This window comes from Lathyrus oleraceus, chromosome 7 (genome assembly GCF_024323335.1).
Source record: "Lathyrus oleraceus cultivar Zhongwan6 chromosome 7, CAAS_Psat_ZW6_1.0, whole genome shotgun sequence".
Classification (NCBI taxonomy): Eukaryota; Viridiplantae; Streptophyta; class Magnoliopsida; order Fabales; family Fabaceae; genus Lathyrus; species Lathyrus oleraceus.
Window position 1 is genome coordinate 77,328,400 of NC_066585.1, and position 23,953 is coordinate 77,352,352.

Consider the following 23,953-nt stretch of genomic DNA (forward strand, 5'->3'; position numbering starts at 1 on the left):
AGCCATAGGATCCATTTGATTTGTTTTAATCTCGTGTGTTGGTTTGCATTACCACGCGTGTAGTGCGCTGACTTGAGTCCATCGTGGATAGCGCGTTTGTGGCCACTTGATCTGCCACCTCAATTAATGAGGGAGATCAAGTGGTCCACGTTTTTCTGATTATTTTAATTTTCATTTTAATTGCATTATTTTCAATAATTCATATTAAATTTAGTATTGATCCAAAAAAATATGGGACTTTCACCAAAAAATTTCAAATATTTTTCTCTTTCATATTCTGAATTAAAATTATTTTTTGGATCATTATTAATATTTTTCATGAATTAATTGATTTTGCATTTGTTTTTAATTGTTTAAAAATATTTTTAAATGTCCAAAAATTATGAATTTTTTTCTCCAAGGTCCTTTGACCTTGTTTGACCTATTAAGAGTGTGCAGGAGGTTGGGTTAACAGAGGCTCTGGAGATCACCTAGAGTTAGAGACTTGCTGCAACCTAGGACCCTATAGTGTTGGATTCTCTCCGCTCTAGTTTCTCCTTTCCCTGGTTTTCTTTTCTTTCCGTCTTCTTTTTTATCTCATTTCGTATTATTTTGTTCTTCAATGAAAAATTATGTTTCTTTTCTCTCGTTTCTACTCTTTGTTCTGCATTTTATTTTTATTTTCTATTATGTTTTTATCTTTTTGATTAAAGACAAAAGTGGAGAAAATGAATATATTTTGATATATCTTGTGACCTTAATATATCCCAATCACAATGAAAATAAAATTGGTCATCAAATATATTTCTAAGTCTCAACTCAGTGGGAGCTTACAAACCTCACTCTGAAGAAACTAAGAAAAATGTGATAAGTACTCAGAGGAAGCTTACAAACCTTACTATGAATTTTAGCATTCTTATCTAAACTGAACTTTTATTGAAACCAACATTGTTTTGAGCCTTAAACTCAGGGGGAACTTACAAACCTCACTCTATATATTTAAGTTGATGAAATAATTTTGAAAGTATAAAACTCAGAGGGAGCTTACAAACCTATCTCTGAAGTTTTATAAATATGATTATCCAAGTAAAAATTGTTCATAAAAATACATAGATTTGTCATCATAAAAAAGGGGGAGATTGTTGGAATAAGTTTGGTTCTACAACTATCCTTAAGTTTTTGTGATAACAAAGTGTAGAGAATAATTTTATACTTTAACCATTTTGCTGAGTGTGTAGAAAGTTGGAAAAAGACTCTGACTTTGAAGATGTCTAGAATCTGAACCAGTTAATTCTGAATAGAAACCATCCAGACAGACTCTGATAAAAACTCTGACTACAAGTTTGTGATAGTCTCAGAACCTAGTTCTCCAAAGTCTCACCAAAGTTTTGAATACTAATTATGATCTCTACTCAAGCTTCAATCCACTTGCATAAGAAACCTATGACTAGAAAGATATGTATTAATTTGTCAACATTGTTTGATGTGATTGAAGTACAAGAGAAAATCTACTTTTTGTGTAAAGTACTAAACTCTGTGGCAAAGAAGTCTTCCACGTCCCATCATCCTCACCAACTATGGGCTACAAATGCCATTATATTGTTTCATATGAAGTGACCTTCATACAACGAATACATTAAGGATATTTCAACTTCATCCTCCAATGGATCTATTTGCTTCTCTATAAAGAGGTCTTTGAAATTTGAAATAAAGAGAAAATTACACATGCAGTGAACATACATCAACGCTTACACTCAAGATACATGTACAGTAAAATAAGAAGTGTTTTTCACACTTACACTTAGAACAAAACTAATTGAATATTCTTGTTTAGTGTATACTTAGCTTAAACTTGTGTATCTTTCTATTTGAAGCATCTTGTAAACACAAAAACTTGTTATTGTAACTCTGATTGTATTCCTCAAGAGACCAGGTTGGTCAAGCTCTTGAGAAGTCAGTGACAGGTAGTCATTGAGGATTAAATCTTCTTAAGTGACTAGGTTAGTCAGGATCTTAAGGAGTTAGTGACCGTCAGATTTCTTAGGGGACCAGTTGGGTCATAATTCTTAAGAAATCAGTGAAAGGTTGTCATTGCTTTTGTAATCCATTTGATTATTGGATTAAGTCCTCTGCTAAGGCAAAATCACTCAGGCGGGTAGAATGGATGTAGCTTCGTTAACAACGGACCAGGATAAAAATACCTGTACTCATATCTTTATCATTATTCCTGTTGTTTGAAATATTGGGTAACAAAGTTTAAAATCTAGAAACTCAACTCCCCTCCCCCTCCCCCTTTCTTGTGTTTCTTGTACCTTCATCTGTGTAATGAGGTTTTACGGGGGAAGTATGTAAGGAATGGAGACCAGGGAAAGACGATAGCGAGACCAAACAATTAGCCACATGGAAAGGTATTATTAGAGTCACGCCCGAGTTAAATGATAATAGTTATTGGATGATAGGTGACGGGAAGACGCTGGATGCATGGGAAAACTGTTGGATATTACCAGGACTTAGAATTCAATATTTTAAGATTCAAATTCTTACCAGCGTTCAAAATGCCAAAGTTGTGTATCGGGTGAGTACTCAGGGGTATTAGAACTGAAGTGTTTTATTACATTTGTTTCAAAAGGATATTTTAAATCGTATGGCCTATAGCTTACCACCTTAGGATAATTGTGGTCATGAGGTTATAGTTGGATTCACGGGTGACAACAAAGAATTTACAGTTTCTAAAATGTATTCCATTTTAGATAATACTTCTTACATAAATACAAACAACAAGTGGAAGAGGATTTGGAGGATGAGAGTTCCAGAGAGAGTGAGATGTTTCATATGGCAATTACGATTTAATAGGCTTCTTACGAATAAATACAAAAGCTGCATGGGGATGGGTTCACCGATGTGTAAGTATTGCAAGAATGTTGAGGAAGATGTCTTGCACGTCTTAAGGGATTGCCCGCTAGTAATGTCGTTATGGATGAGGGACGTGAAAGTTAAGTGGCGAATCAGTTTCTTTTTCGGCAGCTTGCATCAGTGGTTGGATCTGAATACGGTCAACAATTCAGGGTGGAAGGATGAAGAAGATTAGGAGGCATTTTGAATGATGATGTGTCATAGCATTTGGATGTGGCGTAAGAAGGAGAATCACGAGGAAAACTATTATAGGCCGAATAATCCATATGAAGTGATAAATAAGCATGTTTGAGAGTGTGCTAGTGTAGCTCAAATGGCCCTCATAGCGGTTAAACTGGAAAAAGAGATTTGTTTAATTAAATGAAACCCTCCTCCAAGGGGTGGGTAAAGTTGAATTTGGATGGCGCTTGTTTGGAAGATGGGTGTGTAAGGTGTGAATGAAATATTAGGAATAACAATGGTGCGTGGATATGAGAATTTGCTAAAACCCGGGGGGTCTGTCATGTGCTAGTGGCGGAATTATGGGGATGCATGAAGGTTTGTTGCTTGCTAGAAGGATTGGTGTGAGAGCTATTGAGACCAATGTTGACTCGATGGAAGTAGTTAAGAAATTTTAGGATAGCAACCTTGAAAACCCCATTGGAAGAGCTTAATAAGCAAGATTAAAACCTTGATGGAATTGGAGTGGGAGGTCGAGATTCGTCATATTTATAGAGAAGAGAATCGGTGTGCAAATATGATTGCAAAGAGCGGTATTGAGCTTATGGAAGAATATTGTTTATTCGAGGGGTATCCTCTTCGTTGGAGACATCTCCTAGATGATGATTTGTTGGGAATTTTGGTTCCCCTACTTGTTGTGTTGTAGTGTTTTGTTTGGACTTAGGCCCTCCCTTTTACAAAATAAAAATAATTTATTTTTACATCTTCCCATAAAACATATTTCAAAAAACACACAAAAATTTAAGTTTTTTTAATAAATATAAAATATATATTTTTCTTATAAATTGGTACGGAGTTGTATTATGGTATCTTTAATATTCCATCCGTCTCATAAAAAATATTTAATTTGTATTTTTTTTCTGTCTCAAAATAATTATCTTTTTATAATATTAATACAATATATTTTTTTTCTGCTACTATACTCTTATTTATTAACTACATCACTTTATATCATTATTCTATTAATTATAATTAATAAAAATATATTGATAAATAATACTGATTTATCATTAATTAATATATCTAATTATTTTTTTAAAGATTACATATATGAGATAGATGGTTTTTTTACTAAATTTCAATGCTTCCCAAACTCTGATTTGTCGTTTTCCATTGTGGCAAGTGTCATCTATAGTACTTGTTCAAATAAAATGTCTTTTGCAATTAAGACAAAGATAAATCATATCTTAGATTTAAAAAATCATTTTAATAATAACATTTATTTTGATCTAATGGTTAGAAATCAATCCTTTTACCCTAACGAAAAAATAGTTATTGTTGTTATAGAAAATGAGAAGAGTGAGTCTTTAGATCTATATTAAATTAAAATATCTTAATTTGTCATTCATTAAAATTAACAACAAGTTATTAAAAAATCACGAGCGTATATAATAAGTCAATCCAAGCTACAAATACTTAATTAAAATTGTAATTTGAAAAAAAAATCTAATATATACATATAATTAATTTCTTTAATTTTTTTTATAAATATTCTAAATGAGCTAAAGTTTGACTGCCATAATGACACACATTCGTGTGTGGCAGTCGTTATGTAAATGTAAATCTAAAAAAAATAGAAAACACCTAAATTTTCTTTTTAAATTAAAAGGACAGAATTAGTTGAGAATTAATGTCTGATTATTACTACTTTAAAAATGAAAAGACGTAACTTTTGAGAAAGGGGAATGTTTGAAATAGTGAAGATTTAGAAGGGTGAAAGTGAAAATAAAAGAATAAGGATAAGAAAGAGAAAGAAGCATAAATAAAGAGATGACAAAAAAGTAGAGCTACCTACCTACCCAATGAAAGGAAACAGAAACAGAAACACAGCACAAACTTAATTGTAACCACTCATCTTTTCTCACCAACTCGGTCAATCACTTTTGAGAAAAAGAAGCTCTCCGAGTCAATTGCACCTCTCTCTCTCTCCACAACCTCCCATTTATATTCTCTTCTTCTACCTTCTTTTGTCTCCTCTCTCTCTCTCTCTCTCTTCCTACTCACCACTCTCTCTCTCTCTCTCTCATCTCTTCAGCAACAACCATGGCTAGATCTCCCTGCTGTGAAAAACAACACACTAATAAAGGCGCTTGGTCTAAAGAAGAAGATGAACGGTTGATAAAATACATCAAGTCTCACGGTGAAGGTTGTTGGCGTTCTCTTCCCAAAGCCGCTGGTAATAATCAATCATCTTCAACTATTTCATCATTTCCTAAATCCTTAATTTAATTACTACTTTAATTCACTGCTTAATTATTTATTTAATTAATTAATTAATTATATGCATGTTTGTTTCTACAAACAGGCTTGGCTCGTTGCGGCAAAAGTTGCAGACTTAGATGGATAAATTACCTCCGACCTGATCTCAAGCGAGGAAACTTCACTCGCGAAGAAGATGAACTTATCATTCGTCTCCATAACGAAGTTGGTAACAAGTATGTATTTCTCTCTAGTTTTTGTTGATAATTAATCTTTTTTTTTCAATTTTAGGTTTAAGTCTCATGTAATAAACTTTAATTTGTTTTCTCAGATGGTCTCAGATTGCTCAACAATTGAAGGGAAGAACAGACAATGAGATCAAGAATTACTGGAATACACACATCAAGAGGAAACTCTACGGCCGCGGAGTTGATCCTTCAACGCATAAACCACTCAAACCCGCCTCCACCTCCGCCGTTGCTGGTGCTAGTACTTCCTCGACAACCACCGCCTCCGCCGTTGCTTCTTCAACAAATCTTATCAACAAACCGACTGTGATTCCTGTGGTCCCCACAACCAGTGGCAGTAGCGTAAGCCACAAGAGCTTGAACACTAAAAGCGTGTTTCCGTTATTCAGTTTCAACGGCGGTCTGGATAAAAAGCTAGTTGTAACTGATTCTGGTTGCGGCTTTCTGGATAAAAAGTTAGTTGTAACTGATTCTGATTGCGGCTTTCTGGATAAAAAGTTTGTTGTAACTGATTCTGGTTGTGGAGGTGTTGAGGATTCAGTTTCAAACACTAGTAGTGGTGTAACTATAGAGGAAACACCTTATCCTCCACAAATCAACTTGGAACTTTCATTGGCTCCACCATTTCAGCAGCCACAAGCGGTGGCACCATCACAAGGTGTGTGCCTTTGTAATCAAGCTTTAGGGTTCCATGGAAACGGACCTTGTTGCTGCATGAATACCAGGCCTACTACAAATGGTGTTTCTGCGGCTGCTCCACCACCTACAACCACCGGTACCGGCAATGATTTTTTTAGATTTTTCGGTGCCAGGTTTATGAAGTTTTGATGGAAAAATTTGTAACCTTAGAAGTAATTTAGACTTAATCTTATCTTTTGGTTTTAATTATTATCATATCTGAGTTGTTAACGTTCTGACCAACGTCAACGACAAAGAACAGTATAGTTGCAGTAGAATCGAATTTCGAAATTTTTCGCAAATTTTCTTAGTATTATTTTTATTTATATGCGATAGTTGACTGTGGAACAGAGATTTGAACCAGTATTTTGGCCTAAAATTTTGGGTTTTTTTAATTACTGTTTATCTCATTTTTTTTATGTCTCTATCTCTTGATTTCTCTATGTGGTTTTATTTATGCTTGTTAACGATAGAGTCATTGAGATATAAAATCAATGTTGAATTTCGACTTTGGTAGTTTTAATATTCTTCTCTCTATGGTTTTGACTATTGAATCTTATTTGTTTTCATTAAAACAAATTAAATTTATATATAATACTTTCTCCATTTTTTATTATAAATCATTTGTGATTTTATAGATATTAAAAAATATAATAATTATGATATAAAAAAGATAAATTAGGAAGAGTTTTATAAAATTATCCTTCATTTAGAAAGATAAATTGATATAATTAAAAGAAGAAACATAATAAATATTTAAGGGTATAATAGAAAATTGTACAAAATAATTTTCAAAATGACATATAATAAAAAAAAAAGTAGTAATAATTTATTTGAAGTTTTCAAAAATATATAAAATATAAAAAAAATTAATGCACATTAAAATTTATCTTCACTAAATTTAATTACTTTTTGTTCATTCTTTATTTTTATTTTTGTTTGGTAGTGACTAGTCACAATGTGGTGAAGTTCAACTACCATATCATATAATTAGTTGAGATTGGGAAAAGGTTCCTTTTTAGAGTAAAACTATTTTTAATTTATTTGAATCTTTTTGGGAAAATAGCACAATGTTGAGACACAAACAAAATTTTACAGCAACAACAAGACAATACGTCATTTTCTATTCTCTTTGATTTCCGAAAGTGAAAACACAGATGGCATAATATTCTCTCATTTCCCTCCCACAACGTCTTTATAAATTTTTCCTATAGAAAATTATATTTTGAATACAGAGTTATAAATAGAATAATATAAAGTATAAGATTTAGCAATAAATATTAATACAATGTTCTGAATGGTGTGTGAAATTTATCATATAGTAATTGAGTTTCTTTGAACTAAAATATTTTAGGAGGTCAAATAAAGACTGAATAAAAACAAAAACAAATTATAAAATAAGCCAAGTTTGAGGCATATTTGAAAATTTCCCAGCCTTCTAGAAACTAAATTATGAGTCGAATTTTAATTTTTTTTATGTTGGCGTAAGGTTTAGAATTTGACTCTATTTGGTTGGAAAATAAATTTATTTGTTCAACTCTATTAAAGTATTGTGAAAAGAAAAGTGTATAGAACTAGTACTAATATCGTTATTTAACAGTAAGCATATTTTAATATTTGTAATTTTCAATTGTTCTAGATGCATAATAGATGTACCTAATCTAAAATAAAAAATTAGTAATATTAATCGTTATCCATTTGAGTGAGTATGGCCCACGTCATGTGATATGGACAGAATGTTTAGCAACTACCCAGGATTTGATGAAGAGAAGTGAGGAAGGTGTGTGATTGAAGAGAAAGGAGTCGTGTTTGGTGAGAAGTGGGGCCAGACATGTTGGAAGGATGAACAAGACAGAACACGTTGGTTAAGAAAGATGAACTCGTGAATCTATGAAACATCAACATTGAACCCTGAGCTGGTTAGGTAGCTATATGTTGCATTGCACACGTCATGAGTTTTACCTACCCTCTGTCTTTTCTCATTAATTCCGAACCATCTTATTATCTATCCCTATCTTCAATACTATAAAATCTACTACAATAAATTTTTAAATTTAATTAACGAGTACTCCGTTTTGATTGATTATAATTATCTTACTAAATTTAAGAAATCCTATAGGCGGAGTAGAAAAACTTCTTACTTCTAATGACCTCCACTATATGATTGATTATATTGATTTACTAAAAGGAAAGAGTTGGATGAAAATAATTGAAGGGTGTTGGGATGGTAGTGTAGAATTTAGTTTAGAGTGGGGATCAAACTTATTTTGAGAATAATTTTATTTAACTACTTCTAATCATAACTTCTGAAGTTGAATCTAATGTTTAACTAAGTATTAAAATTAACTTAATGATTAAATTGAATTTAATTCAAAGATTATAATTTTGAACATCTTACTCACTCTTGAAATAGATTAATCCCCCGTCTTTAGTTTATTCATAATACTTCTCTATTGTTTTTAAAAAAAAATCTTTATACCTTCACCTTCTGTTCTCTCATAACTCTCAAACAAAACCTTACTCTCACATGAAAAAACCGTTTTTGTCACCAAAAAAAGTAATAAAGAGAATATTAAAGAAATGAGTTTATAAATTATTACTTTATAAATATTAATAGCATATTAATATTAATTTATAAATGGATAAATAGAAATAAATATTACTACAAAAAATTTAACCTTTAACAAATATATTATATTTATTTAACTCAATTAAAAGTTAAACTATCAGCCGCTAAAATCTTTAAATTTATCTTAAATTTAAATATCTCAATTTCTCATTTTTTAAAGATTAAAACAATAATTAAGTAAAAATTATTTAAAAATTATAAATATATAATAATAATAATAATAATAATAATAATAATAATAATAATAATAATAATAATAATAATAATAATAATAATAATGAGAAGACTTACATGCAGTTTATTATGTATGGTTCAAACTATTTGCAAATTAAAATAAAAATAAGAAAAAACTATACACTTTTGATATTTTAATTGATAAACTATTTGAATCATATATTAGAAAATGTATCTAAATTTTCTCTTAATAATATTTGAACAGTATTGGGTGGAGGGTGAATTGTCGAGCAGAGAATAACGATGTTTCTTTGATACCATCGAGATTTGAGATTAGGGTTAGGGTTTGCAAGTAATGATAATGTAATGACTAATGAATTATTTATATGGTTAAACTCAATCACACTCTCAATACATGAAAAATATTTTAACAAAAAATTATATGGTGAATTCGTTAAAATGACCTTTTTTTGTGTAGTCAGAATTCTGGCCAATCAACAAACAATGTGTAGTCACAATTCAATCATCTTCCCCCAACTTGTAGAACAATACCCACATTGTAGAACTACCATAAAAATAATCATTTTCCAACTATTTAGAACAAACAGATATTTCATATTCTCACATTCATTCAATCCTCACACCATTGAGGATGAAACCCTCGTTTCATCTTCTTCTTCGGTAATTATAAAATGAGCTTTCTTCCCAATTCTATACAACGAACTAACTTGTCATAGTCTCCCATTTAATTGCTCCTCACACAGTTTATTGGTGTTCGTATTGATAGTAGATTTCCTAAGGTACATGGGTTAAAATTTAACGATTTCAGTTTGTTATATTGTTGGAACAAAATTGGATTGTCCCATATCCCTTAGATTTTAACGATAACAAAGTATTTAAAAAACAATTTGGTATACTAATGTTTATTCAAGTGCGCAGGATCGTAGACTAAATTTTCATATATAATCCAAGTATTGGTTTTAACAATGAACATTCAATGAGAAGCTTAAAAACCAAAATTTGATGGATTAGAAGATGAAGACCCGACTCTGAAGAAGTCAATGTCTGAAGGTCAAAGTCTGTATGAGTTAGTCTCTAAAGACCAGAATTTGAAGAAGTCTGCTTCTGATGATCAGAACCTAAGTCAACCAAAACACAAGGACCAATGTGACTCTGTGTCTACTTTGTCACGTGAATACCTAAACTTTATTTTCTTCATAGATTCTGCTATGATACAACCACTAATTCCTTTTGTAGCAAAGAGTTTCCAACTAGCCTTCACCAACCTTGACTATTTGGTGAAACTGTTACCACGAAAAAATCTCTAAGGCATACTAAAAGCGTAGTGAATGACAAAGTTCTGTGGATTTGGGGGTTATACCCCATCAAAGGACAAAAGATGTTGGAGGCAAGCAAGAGTGGAAAAAACACAAGTCAGGGGATGAAGCCGACAGGAGAAGCTGGCCTGGTCGACATGCCATTCCGTCGACTGAGGTGAAGTTTGAGACTTAAAGAATTATAGCCAAATGCGTAGAAGACAGCATCACCCTAACGTCTGGGCGGGAGAAATTTGAAATTTAAAAGTAACCAGCAGTTACAAGAAGAATAAGAGCGCCAGAATCTAGAGCAATTAGCAAGACATGGGTGCAACGGTTGTGCAGATCGTGTGACATAACAGCTGCTAGTTTCTAAGAGTTTTAGCTTATGAGCAGTTCCTTTAGTTTAGTATAAATAGAACGTCCCACGAGGGGCTCAAGGTGTTCACTTTGTACTGAAAATCACTTATAAGAAAACTTCCCATTTCCAGCGCGATGAAGCAAGAGTTTTTTGAGAGTGCTATGTACGTGAATCACCACATTTATTTCAATGCAACTTCCTTACTTTTCAATTGTTCCCGTTGAACATTTTATCTTAATTTCATTTACCTTTGAGTTATCATTTTACGTTGTCGTTTACGCTGTCGACACTGATTCTATTACGATAATAGAGTTTACCAAAAGCGTGTTCGTAGTGTACATCTTTTGAATGCTATAGCGTTGTTGGTCACGAGTCACCTATAGGCTATAGCATTGTCTAAACCATTCGTGTGGAAAATTCTACACTTGTTTGACACTTTGTTAAGAGCCGTTCCTCACAAAGTTATTTCGTCGAGTTGGACAAGCCTCACTTGCACTAGCACATGTCCTAGGATCAACTGGTCGATCCTGCAAGTAACCCTTTGTTTTAAGACCTAGGGAGGACCAGCGGTTGTTTACCAATTTCCACAATAAATAAAATGGCACGCCCAGTGGGACAGTGCTAGAGCAGTTGCGAAATTGCATGAAACTTAGAAGTGGCAAACTGTATAGTAAGCCACGAAACACTGTGAAAATGTCAGAAACTAACACGGATGAAGTACCACGAGGAACTTTATCCACCACGGAAACAATAATCTCACAGGTTGCCACTTTGCCACCGATGACAAGTGCAGCCTTAACCATGTCGACCACGGGTGTGGTTGGAACATCAACTCCTCAACCTCCACCGGGGGATTCAGGATCAACGATAACGACGTTCAGACCTTATGTGCCTCGCTTTGGCACCACAAATTCGCTTTATGGAATACCGTATTCCTTAATGCCAGGATATCAGTCGACATCAAGTGCAACACTGTTTTCAGATACAAATCCATCCTTGCAAGGATCAGCGCAAGGGGGCAACATTAGGAATAATACTCAGAACAGAACCATGTCGCTATCGAACACTTCAGTAGCGGTGTTGAGACAACAAATGGACGATAGTAACCATGAATTGGTTAACATGTTGACCAACCAGATGGGCACAGTCTTTAATCCAGTAATACAAGAATCTGCTGAAACAAATAGACAGGTGGCGAATCAATTGACACGCTTGTGCAATTTTCTGGGGGCACCGGCTCGATAGATGGCACAAGTGGTTAGGCAAGCTGTTCCTGTGCAAACGGAGATAGGGGCAGCGGAAGATGAGAGGGTCCACGAAGGACAAATCATTAGACCCCTAGGCGTCGAATCAGGAGTCGCGGGACGTAACCAGATGGTGATGGTTAACTGACACCAGGATGCTGATCAAATTATCGATCAACATCGACAAGAGGACTTAGCAGTGGAGAATAATTTGACAACTATTGTCGAAAGGATTATGGCCAGAAATGGTATGGGTGCTACATTGCAAAGGCCATTGTACGCTTCCCCGTTAGCTGAGTTTATTCTCCAAGCCGAGGCGCCCAGGGGGATGAAAGTGCCTAAGTACACTAAATTTGGGGGAGAGTCTGGTGAATCGACAATATATCATGTTGCCAGATACTTAACAAAGTCAGGAGATCTGGCTCATAATGAATGTTTGAAAGTGAAAAAATTTCCCTCCTCTCTGACTAAGGCTGCCTTCACATGGTTTACTTCGTTTGCCCCAAGTTCAATCGATTCGTGGGCCAAATCAGAAAAGAAGTTCCATGAACAGTTTTACGAGGGACACTCCAAAATTAGTTTGGCAGAATTGTCTAGTATCAAGAGAAGGTTTGCTGAGAGCATCGACGATTATCTGAATCGTTTTAGGTCCTTAAAAGCTAGGTGTTTTACGCAAGTGCCAGAACATGAACTAGTTCAAATGGCCGCAGGGGGTTTAGATTATTCCATTAGGAAGAAAATAGATCCAACTTTTGTGAAAAGTATGTCACAATTGGCTGATAGAATCCGACATCTAGAATGGCTAAGATTAGAAAAAGTTAGGCACAATAAGTCTAAGAAAGAAAAGGTAGCGTTTGTCAAATACGACGCAACAAACCCAATATGTGAGGCTGATTATGCTTCATCGACCGAATTAGAAATCGACGTGGCTGAACTAAAGCCAGGATCTGCGTATGAGTGTCGATCATTGCTCCATGCGCAAGGAAAAAATCCTGTCGAACACAACCCAAAATTCCCTTTGAAAACTTATACTTTTGATGTGTCGAAATGTGAGGAAATTTTTGACTTGTTGGTCAAAGATGGTCAAATGGTGGTACCTCCTGGTACTAAAATACCACCATTAGAACAGAGACAGAAGAGAGGGTTTTGTAAGTATCATAACTATCTGGGTCATAATATCTCTAATTGTTACCTTTTCAGGGATTTGGTTCAGAAAGCGATTTAAGAAGGCAGACTGAAATTTGCTGGCCGCAGAATGAAGATCGACGCTGATCCTCTTCACCAGGAGGAAGCCCTATTCGTGGAGCCAGTCGAGATCAACATGGTCGAGATCATCGAATACGAGGAGGCCAACATGCTGGAGCAAACTGGTGAAAGCCCAAATGTCGATATAGCTAAAGCTTACCCAAGGGCTGATGAAGACTTTGTGGATTTTCTGTATTGCTGCAAGAATAAAGGTTCACAAGTGTGCCTGTGCCCTAGGTGTGGTGTTGTCACCGACAAAATAGCGGCTGAAAATTTCCAGAAACTGCAGTTGGGTAAAAGCAAAAGAAATGGGCAGACCAGGGGTTACTAGAATGAAAGAGGCTAAAAAAAGACTGTGGGAAATACCCAAACAAGGCCTAAGAGCTTTGTACCGTCGACAAGTGCCCCTAGAGGTACTTGGATCAAGCCTCAGGAAAAACAAGACACCTCACAAGGTGTTGTTGCTGCTGCTAGAGGAGGTCTAACAATTAACTACATGCGTGAGTTTAAGTCTGAAAAAAGGACTCATGTCTCTGAAAATTATTTGGGGAAGAACCCCATGTCAAGAACTCAATGGAGACGTTTTCAGAGGCGTAAACATGCCGAAAGAGAGGCTGCAAGAGGCATGGCCAGTGAGGCGAATGCTGGGAAGAAAATTGTTGTGAAGGGAAGGAACGGATCAGAGAGTATGTTCGTCGACCAACTGAGAAATGTTCTGATGAAGTGACTGATGACTTCAATTCAGAGTCTGAAGCAAGTCTGGATATCTTGGTCAACGTGGTGTCAATCCTGCCACAAGAATACAAATGTGTGACTGAAGTGGAGGAGTCGGTAGACGATGCTGACGCTGAAGAAATGGCTCTGCACCAACCAAGATTCTATTTTATGTTGAACCATGGCTCTGCTGAAAGCCAAGAGGCAGTGTTCGAAAGACCAACGATGACCATGAAGAATCATTTGAAATCACTGCTGATAAGGGCAAAAGTGGAAGGCGTAACTGTCAACAAAGTCTTGGTCGATTGTGGTGCCACGGTCAATATCATGCCGCACCATATTCTGAGGAAGATTGGCAAGTATGATACCGACATCAGGTCTAACAACGTGGTTCTGTCTGACTATGGAGGAAAGACGAAAAGTACCGTGGGAGTGATTATGGTGAATATCACGGTCGGTTCAATAACCAGACCGACATTATTTATGGTGATAGACGCTAAGCCAAGTTACAACTTGCTATTTGGCAGAGAGTGGCTACATGGTGTCGGAGTTGTACCATCTTCAGCGCACCAAAGGTTGGTGATTTGGAGAGAAGATGGAGTGGTCTAAAATATTGAAGCAAACCAAGGGTACTTCATGGCCGACGTAAATAATGTTGGCAAGAAAGATTTCGAGAGGAAGCTGGCCAATATTTCGCCTTGCTTTCCAGCTGAGGAGGTATATGCTAATCTGAGTGAAGCTTTCATCTCTCTAACTCTGCACGAGACTCATGGCTTCATTTAGGATGTGGAACGCCTAGATGATCCACCTTATACAGGTATCCGGCCGACAGGCTGGGGAGACGTCACTGATGATGACTGAGCTAGAAGCTCTAAGAAAGATATCGGTATACGTGGCCGAGAACAAAATAAAGTCGGCTCTAGAGGCTGAAGAAAACATGGTTGTCGAAGCCTATGCATTAAATAAAGAGGGGCATATGGCTATTGGGCCAGAACCCCCAGACAAGCCAACTTTGGCTAAAAGGAACATTGACATGCAGCGTCTGGACTGTATTTATGATAATGAACCTTTAGGGTTTGAAAAAGACCCAAAGGCACCAGAGAAAATCCAAATAAAAGACCCCTTGGAAGAAGTCGACCTTGGCGAGAATGGCGAGAAAAGGCCAACATACATAAGCACCAACATCGACAAAGAACTAAAGTATAAGGTAATATCCATACTTAAATAATTTAGGGACTGTTTTGCTTGGGATTATAACGAAATGCCTGGTTTAAGTAGGGATTCGGTCGAGTTAAAGCTGCCAATAAAAGCTGGAAAAAAGCAAGTAAAGCAGACGCCCAGGCGTTTCGCCCCAGAGATCATGGCAAAGATAAAAGCAGAAGTAGAAACACTCCTGAAAAAGAAGTTTATTCAAACTGCAAGGTATGTCGAATGGTTGGCCATATTGTGCCAGTCATCAAGAAAAATGGGTCTTTAAGAGTATGTATTCATTTTAGAGATCTAAATGCTGCCACCCCAAAAGATGAGCATGCCATGCCCGTGGCGGAAATGTTGGTCAATTCGGCCGCTGGCTTTGAATATTTAAGTATGTTAGATGGTTATGCTAGATATAACCAAATTTTTATTGCAGAAGAAGACGTGCCGAAGACGGCGTTTCGATGCCTAGGAGCCTTGGGGACTTATGAGTGGGTTGTCATGCCATTTGGCTTGAAAAATGCCGGAGCAACATACCAGAGGGTAATGAACTCAATGTTCCATGATTTTATTGAAGATTTCATGCAAGTATACATTGATGATATTGTGATAAAATCAAATGGTCGACATGCTCACGTCGAACATCTTCGAAAGGCCTTTCTAAGGATGAGGAAATGTGGATTAAAAATGAATCCATTGAAGTGTGCTTTTTGTGTACAGGAAGGCGACTTCCTTGGCTTTGTGGTGCATAAAAAGGGTATTGAAGTAAACCAAAGCAAAACAAAAGCCATTATGGACGTCAAGCCTCCGTCGACCAAAAAGGAGCTACAATCTTTTCTGGGAAAGATAAATTTTCTTAGAAGATTTATATCAAATTTAAGTGGCAAAACAAAAGCTTTCTCCCCACTACTTCGACTGAAGAACGAGGATTTCAAGTGGCAGGATGAGCACCAAGAGGCTTTTGACAAAATCAAAGAGTATTTGACTAGGCCATCAGTATTGGCCCCTCATATTAGGAATAGGCCAATGAGACTGTATATTGCAGCCTCAAAATCGACTATAGGAAGTATGTTAGTCCAAGAGGATGAAAAATGTGTCGAGAGACCTGTGTATTACCTTAGTCGAATGCTTAATGATCCTGAAACTAGGTATAATGATATAGAAAAACTATGTCTATGTCTGCATTTCTCTTGTATGAAACTAAAGCAATATATCAAGCCCGTTGATGTGTACGTATCTTCCCACTTTGATATTATTAAACACATGTTATCTAAACCAATTTCGTATAGTCGAATTGGGAAATGGGCTTTAGCGTTAACGGAATACTCCCTGACGTACGTCCCCTTGAAAGCAATGAAAGGACAAGTAGTAGCGGATTTCCTCGTCGACCACTCAATGGTCGAAATGGCGGAAAATTACGTAGACTTAGCGCCATGGAGGTTATACTTCGACGATTCAAGACATAAGCAAGGATCTGGGATAGGAGGAGTCATAAATTCTCCAGATGGAATTCCAGCAGAGTTCAAATATAGAATTGAAGGGGTATGCACAAATAATGAAGCAGAATATGAGTCACCGATCACAGGACTTGAACTACTGGTAGAATTGGGGGCAAGGAATGTCGAAATTATGGGAGACTCGAAGTTAGTAATTAAGCAAGCATCAAAAGAGTACAGGTGTGTTAAAGAAAATTTAATCATGTATTTTGTGGTCACCATCAGATTACTCAAGAGGTTTGAGCAAGTTAACCTCCAACACGTACCACGAAAAGAGAACCAAAGAGCAAATGATTTGGCACAGGAGGCCTCAGGGTACAAAGCGTCGAAAGACCAGGATGAAGAGGTCCAAGTAAGAGAGAAAGTACGAGTGACATTGTTGTCACCGTCAGATTTGTCGATTGTGAAGTTGGGAGCTGTAGATAAAAATCATTTTGAAATTCTGACCGTCGATAGTCGATTACTTACGCAATCCCGTAGGGTCGATAGATCGAAAGATAAAATATAGGGCCCTTAGCTACGTCTTGATAAATGATGAATTATTCAAAAAGACGGTCGACGGAGTGTTACTAAAATGCCTAGGAGAAAGCGAGGCATGCGTGGCTGTGTCAAGCGTACACAGTGGGGCGTGTGGGGCGCATCAAGCAGGTTTGAAGATGAAATGGCTCTTGATGCGCTCAGGAGTTTATTGGCTTTCAATGCTGAAAGATTGCATTGAATTTGCTAAAAGTTGTCAGGAATGCCAATTACATGGGGGCATACAACATGTGCCTGCAAGCGAGTTGCATACAATTTTGAAGCCCTGGCCATTTCGAGGATGGGCTCTGGATGTTATAGGAGAAATAAAACCAGCCTCGTCGAAACAACAAAGGTATGTTTTAGTCGGTATCGACTATTTCATAAAATGGGTCGAAGCCATATCATTAAAAAATATAGACCAAGAGGTTGTGATAGATTTTGTCCAAAGTTATATCATCTGCAGATTTGGCATCCTAGAAACAATTATAACCGACCAGGGGTCAGTTTTCACTGGTCGAAATGTGCAAGATTTTGCAAAAGAAATGGGAATCAAATTACTGACTTCTACCCCCTATTACGCACAGGCGAATGACCAAGTCGAAGCTGCTAATAAGGTGATCATCAGCCTAATAAAGAAACACATAGGCAAGAAGCCAAGAAATTGGCATAAGACGTTAGACCAAGCTTTGTGGGCATGTCGAACGTCACCAAAAGAAGCATTTGGAACAACTCCATTTCGACTGGTGTATGGGCATGACGTAGTGTTGCCAATAGAGATTCAGGTCCAGGCGGTCAGAACCCAAAGGCAGTATGAAATACCTTCTGAAGATTATTGGAGTATGATGACAGACGAACTGGTCGACATAGATGAAGAAAGAATGTTAGCTCTGGATTCCCTACAAAGGCAGAAAGAAAAAGTCGCCAGAGCCTACAATAGAAAGGTGAAAGGTAAAGTCTTTGCTATCGACGATCTGGTTTGGAGAGTGATCCTGCCTATGGACAGAAATGATAGAGTCTTGGGTAAATGGTCCCCTAATTGGGAAGGACCGTTTAAGGTTTTGCAGGCCTTTTTTAACAATGCCTACGAGGTCGAGGAGTTGGCACCAGATAGGCGAATCCTAAGAGTAAATGGAAAGTATTTGAAAAAATATAGGCCTCTCCTTCAAGAGGTCAAAATTTCGACAGACTAAATAACGGTCGAAAGAACAATGTTGGAGAAAACTATGTTGGAAACCAGCTACAAAAGGCACAGAAAATAAATACACAAGTGCTAAAAGTAAGAAGGATAACATTAAAGTGGCAAGAAGCCATTGTTTAAATATTACAAAAATTCATACAGACAATAGAAACGGTCAAAATTGGCCGAACTTAGATTAGAAAGATTTAAGCTCAAAATTGTAATGCAAGGACATAGGCTCTAAGGTGTCAGCGTGGGCTTTGAGATTCTCAAGCTTCCCTTCAACAGTCCTAAGCTCTTCAGTGACCTCTAAGGCATCACCGGCGGTTTGATTCCAACTCACTGTCCAGAGTGGCAATTTGACGCCGAAGGGCATCAATTTGTTGACATATCTCAGTGGCCCTTGTTTGTTTGGAGATCAATTCTTTCTTCCTGATAACACTGAAATTTACCGTATTTTCGACTCCGATTTCACATGCATTTTAGTTGTTTTATTGTTATTTTGTTGTGTTATTACTATGTTTTTCTTTGTTTTCATGTTTTTACTTTAATCGGAGCCCCGATCGAGAAAAGGAGCGAAAAAGAGCTAAAAACCCTAAAATTCAGCATTTTGTACTTGTGGCTTCCACCATGGCTGGCGCCATAGACCCTACCATGACATGTCTAAGCTCAACCTCCTTCAACTTCCACGTTCCCCACTACTTTCACTAAGACGCCTCAGATTGGCCTTGTGGCGGGCGCCATGGCCTTGTGGCGGGCGCCACAAGAGGAAAAGTTTTCCCTCCCATTTTCAAGTTGAAGGGCATCCTTGTCATTTTCATCTTTTTACTTGCTTATAAATAGAAACTCGAAATCACTTTTACAATCATCCAAACTTAGAGCAGAGGCAAACTCAGAGCAACTTTGTTTCACTTAGGCATATATTCAGTATTTTAAAGTGGTAATCGCTTCGCATTGGAGTGTTACCAAAATTGTGTAATCAAGTCTGTAATCGAGTTTGGAGCACTTTGGAAGGAAGTTAATCCTGCCGCCATTTTCATTTCCGCTTTGCAATTTATTCAACCCTCCGATTGGAACAGGTTTTTATTACTTGTCTTTATCTTATTTATTTTCCCGCACTCGCTTTAAATTATTTATTTCCTCGCACTCGCTTTACTTTATTTATTTCTCGCACTCACACTTTACTTTATTTAATTCCCGCACTCGCACTACTTTTATTTACTTTCCGCACTCGCACTACTTTTATTTAAATTAATGCACTTTTACTTTACCATGTCTAACTAAATTTATAAGGTTAGAATGTAAGGATTGTAATTGAACCGATAATCCGTACAATTGTTCGTAGAAGCACTTAAGGGCTATTTTAACTTTCAACTTAAGTTTTCCCGCACTTCAATTCCGTTGGGTAAGATCGAAAGCCGTCCAACGTCTATCTAAACTTAATTGTTTTTAACTATTTCAAAAACAGCGAAAGCGCTTTGTTTAGTTCATTAGGAGTTTTTAATTTAAGAAGAAAAGAGATTTTAAAACTATTTTCGGACGCGTTTATAAGTTTAGAGTCTGGTTCATAAGAACCTCTTTTGGTTAACAAATCCAGGTTATAATACTTTTCAACTTAGTCAAGATACTATATTTCTTAAAAATAGGTTTACTACTCTAACGCAATGCGCACCTTTTTATAAGTGACAATAAGAGGGTTTGATTAGGGAGTACAACTTGGTTCTGAATACGCGAAAGCGACAGTTTCCGTTAAATTAGTTCTTTTCAAAGTAGGAAACATTGCCCATAAGTAGTTCTAATAGCAAGTACTTGGATTATTAATTGATTATGTGAATTACATTCGACCCTATCTTTATTAATTAAACTTTATTCAATACTTTACTTTTCATTGCACACTCTAAAAACACCTATTTTGATTGCCTTTGATAAACACCATAACAATAGATAACGATAGATTGACACTTGGTCTCTGTGGATTCGACAATATTTTATATTACTCTGACGCATTCGTATACTTGCGAAAACCACGCATCAAGTTTTTGGCGCCGTTGTCGGGGACCAATTTCGTCAAATTTCATTTTCCTGTTGTTATATCGTTTAGACTTAGGCTATTTCCCGTCGGTCAATGCGAATAACTCGCAGCATCGGAAGTTTAAGCTTAGTATATCCTCTGGAGGAACCTGAATGTTATGCTCGTGCACGTTTATTCTTTCATAGAATTAAGAGAGCTATGCCCGAAGATCAAAACCAAAGACCTCTTAAAGATTTCGCTCAACCATCAAATGAAGAACCTAGTTCTAGTATAGTAAACCCAACCATCCATGTTGCAACTAGTGCAACAGAGACAATTCGCAGGTCTCGCTACTGAGAACTCAAACCAACATTTAAAAATATTTCTTCAATTAGCAGACACTTTTAAAACCAATGGAGCTTCTCCTGAGGCAATACGTTTAAGATTATTCCCTTTTTCCCTCAGAGATAAAGCCCTATCATGATTAGATTCCCTTCCACCCAATTCCATTACGACTTGGGATAACCTTAGAAGAGTATTTCTTGCTAGATATTTTCCCCCGAGTAAGACCGCCGTTCTTCAAAACCATATAACTAGATTTACCAAAAACCAAGGAGAATCGTTGTTCAAAGCTTGGGAGAGATATAAAGAGTTGTTACGAGCATGCCCACATCATGGTTTAGAAAATTGGTTAATCATTCAAACCTTCTATAATGGACTTCACTATAACACGAAGATGACCATCGACGCTGCCGCAGGCGGTGCTCTGATGAACAAACCTTATCCTAAAGCTAGTGCCCTCATCAAAGATATGGCTCAAAACCATCAATCATGGGGATTCGAACGAGCGACAGTTGAGAAGAAGGAAGCCCAAGGAGGATTGCATGAACTAAGCTCTATAGACATGATGCAAGCGAAAATGGACGCATTAGCCCTTAAAGTCGAGCATATGTGCATAAACCCGAATACTGTAGCCGCAGTTTCGTCGGATTGTGAGATATGTAGAACCAAAGGACACCAATATGCAGAATGCAGTCTATTAAACGAAACCCACTATGAGCAAGTGAACTACACCCAAGGGAACCCATACTCGAATACTTATAACCCTGGATGGAGGAATCACCCGAACTTCTCCTATAAAAACAATAACCCAATCCAAAATAATGCACCTCCGAGACCTAATTATCAAGCCCCTAAATCAAATCAACCTATGCAACCTGTGCCACCAAAGCCGAGCCTTGAGAAAATTATGGAAAATTTTATCACCGCTCAAACCCAACAAAACAAGGAGTTCATGAACCAGAACATTCATGTTAACGAATTGATTACTCAGTTAGGAACCAAGGTTGACCAAATAGTTACTCATACTAAGATGCTTGAAACCCAGATCTCTCAGGTAGCTTTAAACCAAGCCCCTCAGACTACACCTGGAGGACAATTCCCTGGACAACCTCAACAAAATCCGAGAGGACAAGCCAATGCCATTACCCTACGAAGTGGGAACGCTTATGATGAGCCACCAAACCCTAGATTGAGTGAACCCGAAACTTCTAAGGAATATACCAAGCCCACGGACGAAGTAAAGGAACCAGAGGAACCTGAAAACCAAGAAGATCGAGAAAAAGGAGAAGAACCTAAAGACAAAACTTACATACCACCCCCGCCATATAAACCACCTATACCATATCCGCAAAGACTCAAACAAACCCAGATCAATAAACAGTATCAAAAATTTATTAAAGTTATAGAAAAACTTCATGTAGAAATCCCTTTCACAGAAGCCATCACCCAAATACCTTCTTATGCAAAGTTTCTCAAAGACATCCTTACCAACAAACGTAGACTTGACGATCCGAAGCCTTTGGAATGTAATGTTATTTCCGAGGACAAATTAGCAAAGAAAGATAAAGATCTTGGAAATTTCTCCATTCCTTGCCTTTTGGGTAATCATGTCATCGAAAAAGCTTTTCTAGACTTAGGAGCTAGTGTGAGCCTAATGCCTTTAGCAGTTTGTGAGAGGTTAAACTTAGGAGAATTTCAGCCCACTAAGATGTCACTTCAGTTAGCCGATAGATCTGTTAAATATCCGATAGGCATTTTAGAAGATGTCCCTGTTAGGATAGGTCAGTTATTTATCCCTACTGATTTTGTTGTCATGAACATCAAAGAGGACAATGATATACCAATCCTTCTAGGTAGACCATTCTTATCGACTGCAGGAGGCATAATAGATGTCAAGAAAGGAAAGTTGACATTTGAGGTAGGTGACGAGAAAATAAAATTTATACTTTCGAAATTTCTTATGGCACCTATGATGGGAGACGCGTGTTATGCCTTAGATATCATTGACGAATGTGTTAGAGAATTAGAACAAGAAGAAATTATAAAAACAATTAAGTTACCATCAACTCTCATAAGGGAAGATGATGACTTTAAGAAACCCTACATCGATGATGACCTTTACGAATGTTTATCCCTTACCCCAGATCCTATGCCATGCCCTAAGAAACCAACCTTAGAACTTAAGGAACTGCCTAAGAACCTGAGATATGAGTTCCTCGATGAAAAGATGAACCGTCCAGTTATAGTCAGTGCTACCTTGAGCCAAGAGGAAACGAACCAACTTTTAGACGTTTTACGAAGATATCCCTCAGCCTTAGGATATAATATCTCTAACCTGAAAGATATAAGCCCATCCGTATGCATGCATCGGATTTCGCTCGAAGAAGATTCAAAACCCTCCAGGGAACATCAGAGAAGAATAAACCCTATAATGAGTGATGTTGTTAAAAAGGAAATTCTTAAGTTACTTGAGGCAGGTATAATCTATCAGATCTCGGATAGTAAGTGGGTGAGCCCTGTGCATGTAGTACCTAAAAAGGGAGGCATCACAGTCGTGAAAAACGACAAAGGCGAACATGTAGCAAAATGATTAGAAGGAGGATGGCGGATGTGTATAGATTATAGAAAATTAAATAAAGCAACCAGGAAGGATCATTTCCCTTTACCATTTATAGACCAAATGTTGGAGCGTCTAGCCAGACACTCTTACTTCTGTTATCTAGATGGATACTTTGGATTCTTTCAAATACCTATCCACCCCGAAGATCAAGAAAAAACTACCTTTACATGCCCTTATGGAACTTTTGCCTACAGACGAATGCCATTCGGCCTCTGTAATGCCCCAGCTACTTTCCAATGTTGCATGATGTCAATCTTTGAAGATTACCTAGATGGTATCATGGAAGTGTTTATGGATGATTTCTCGGTTTACGGGTTTGATTTCCACAATTGTCTTGCCAACCTTGAGAAAATCTTGGAGAGATGCGTGGAGGTGAACCTCGTGCTAAACTGGGAAAAATGTCATTTCATGGTAACCGAAGGAATAGTTTTAGGACATATAGTTTCTGAAAAAGGTATAGAGGTAGATAAAGCTAAAATAGAAGTTATAGAAAACCTAAAACCACCAAAAACCATCAGAGAAGTCCGAAGCTTTCTTGGACACGCTGGATTCTACCGGCGTTTTATTAAAGACTTCTCCAAAATAACCAAACCTTTAACTGGACTTTTAATGAAAGATGTTGAATTCATTTTTGATGAAAAATGTAATGACGCATTTAATCTTTTAAAGCAAGCA

At 36.8% G+C, this 23,953-nt stretch overlaps 1 protein-coding gene and 1 non-coding gene across 2 annotated transcripts; one reads left to right on the plus strand and one right to left on the minus strand.

The window, feature by feature from the left end:
- Positions 1-4,918: 4,918 nt before the first annotated feature.
- Positions 4,919-6,631, plus strand: LOC127106339 (myb-related protein 330). The gene is made up of 3 exons (XM_051043648.1): positions 4,919-5,287; positions 5,417-5,546; positions 5,642-6,631. Exons 1-3 carry the CDS (start codon positions 5,155-5,157, stop codon positions 6,384-6,386), a joined length of 1,008 nt encoding a protein of 335 aa, XP_050899605.1. The 5' UTR covers positions 4,919-5,154; the 3' UTR covers positions 6,387-6,631.
- A 14,259-nt stretch (positions 6,632-20,890) lies between these two features.
- Positions 20,891-20,997, minus strand: LOC127109452 (small nucleolar RNA R71). Its single transcript, XR_007796735.1, has one exon. It is a non-coding gene; the product is annotated as a small nucleolar RNA R71 (small nucleolar RNA).
- Positions 20,998-23,953: the final 2,956 nt, after the last annotated feature.

Bases quoted from the DNA above. Each gene is read 5' to 3' on its own strand.
- LOC127106339 (XM_051043648.1), top strand. From the start codon at position 5,155: ATGGCTAGATCTCCCTGCTGTGAAAAACAACACACTAATAAAGGCGCT. The intron at 5,288-5,416 runs GTAATAATCAAT...TTCTACAAACAG, and splicing joins TTCTCTTCCCAAAGCCGCTG to GCTTGGCTCGTTGCGGCAAA. The intron at 5,547-5,641 runs GTATGTATTTCT...TTGTTTTCTCAG, and splicing joins CATAACGAAGTTGGTAACAA to ATGGTCTCAGATTGCTCAAC.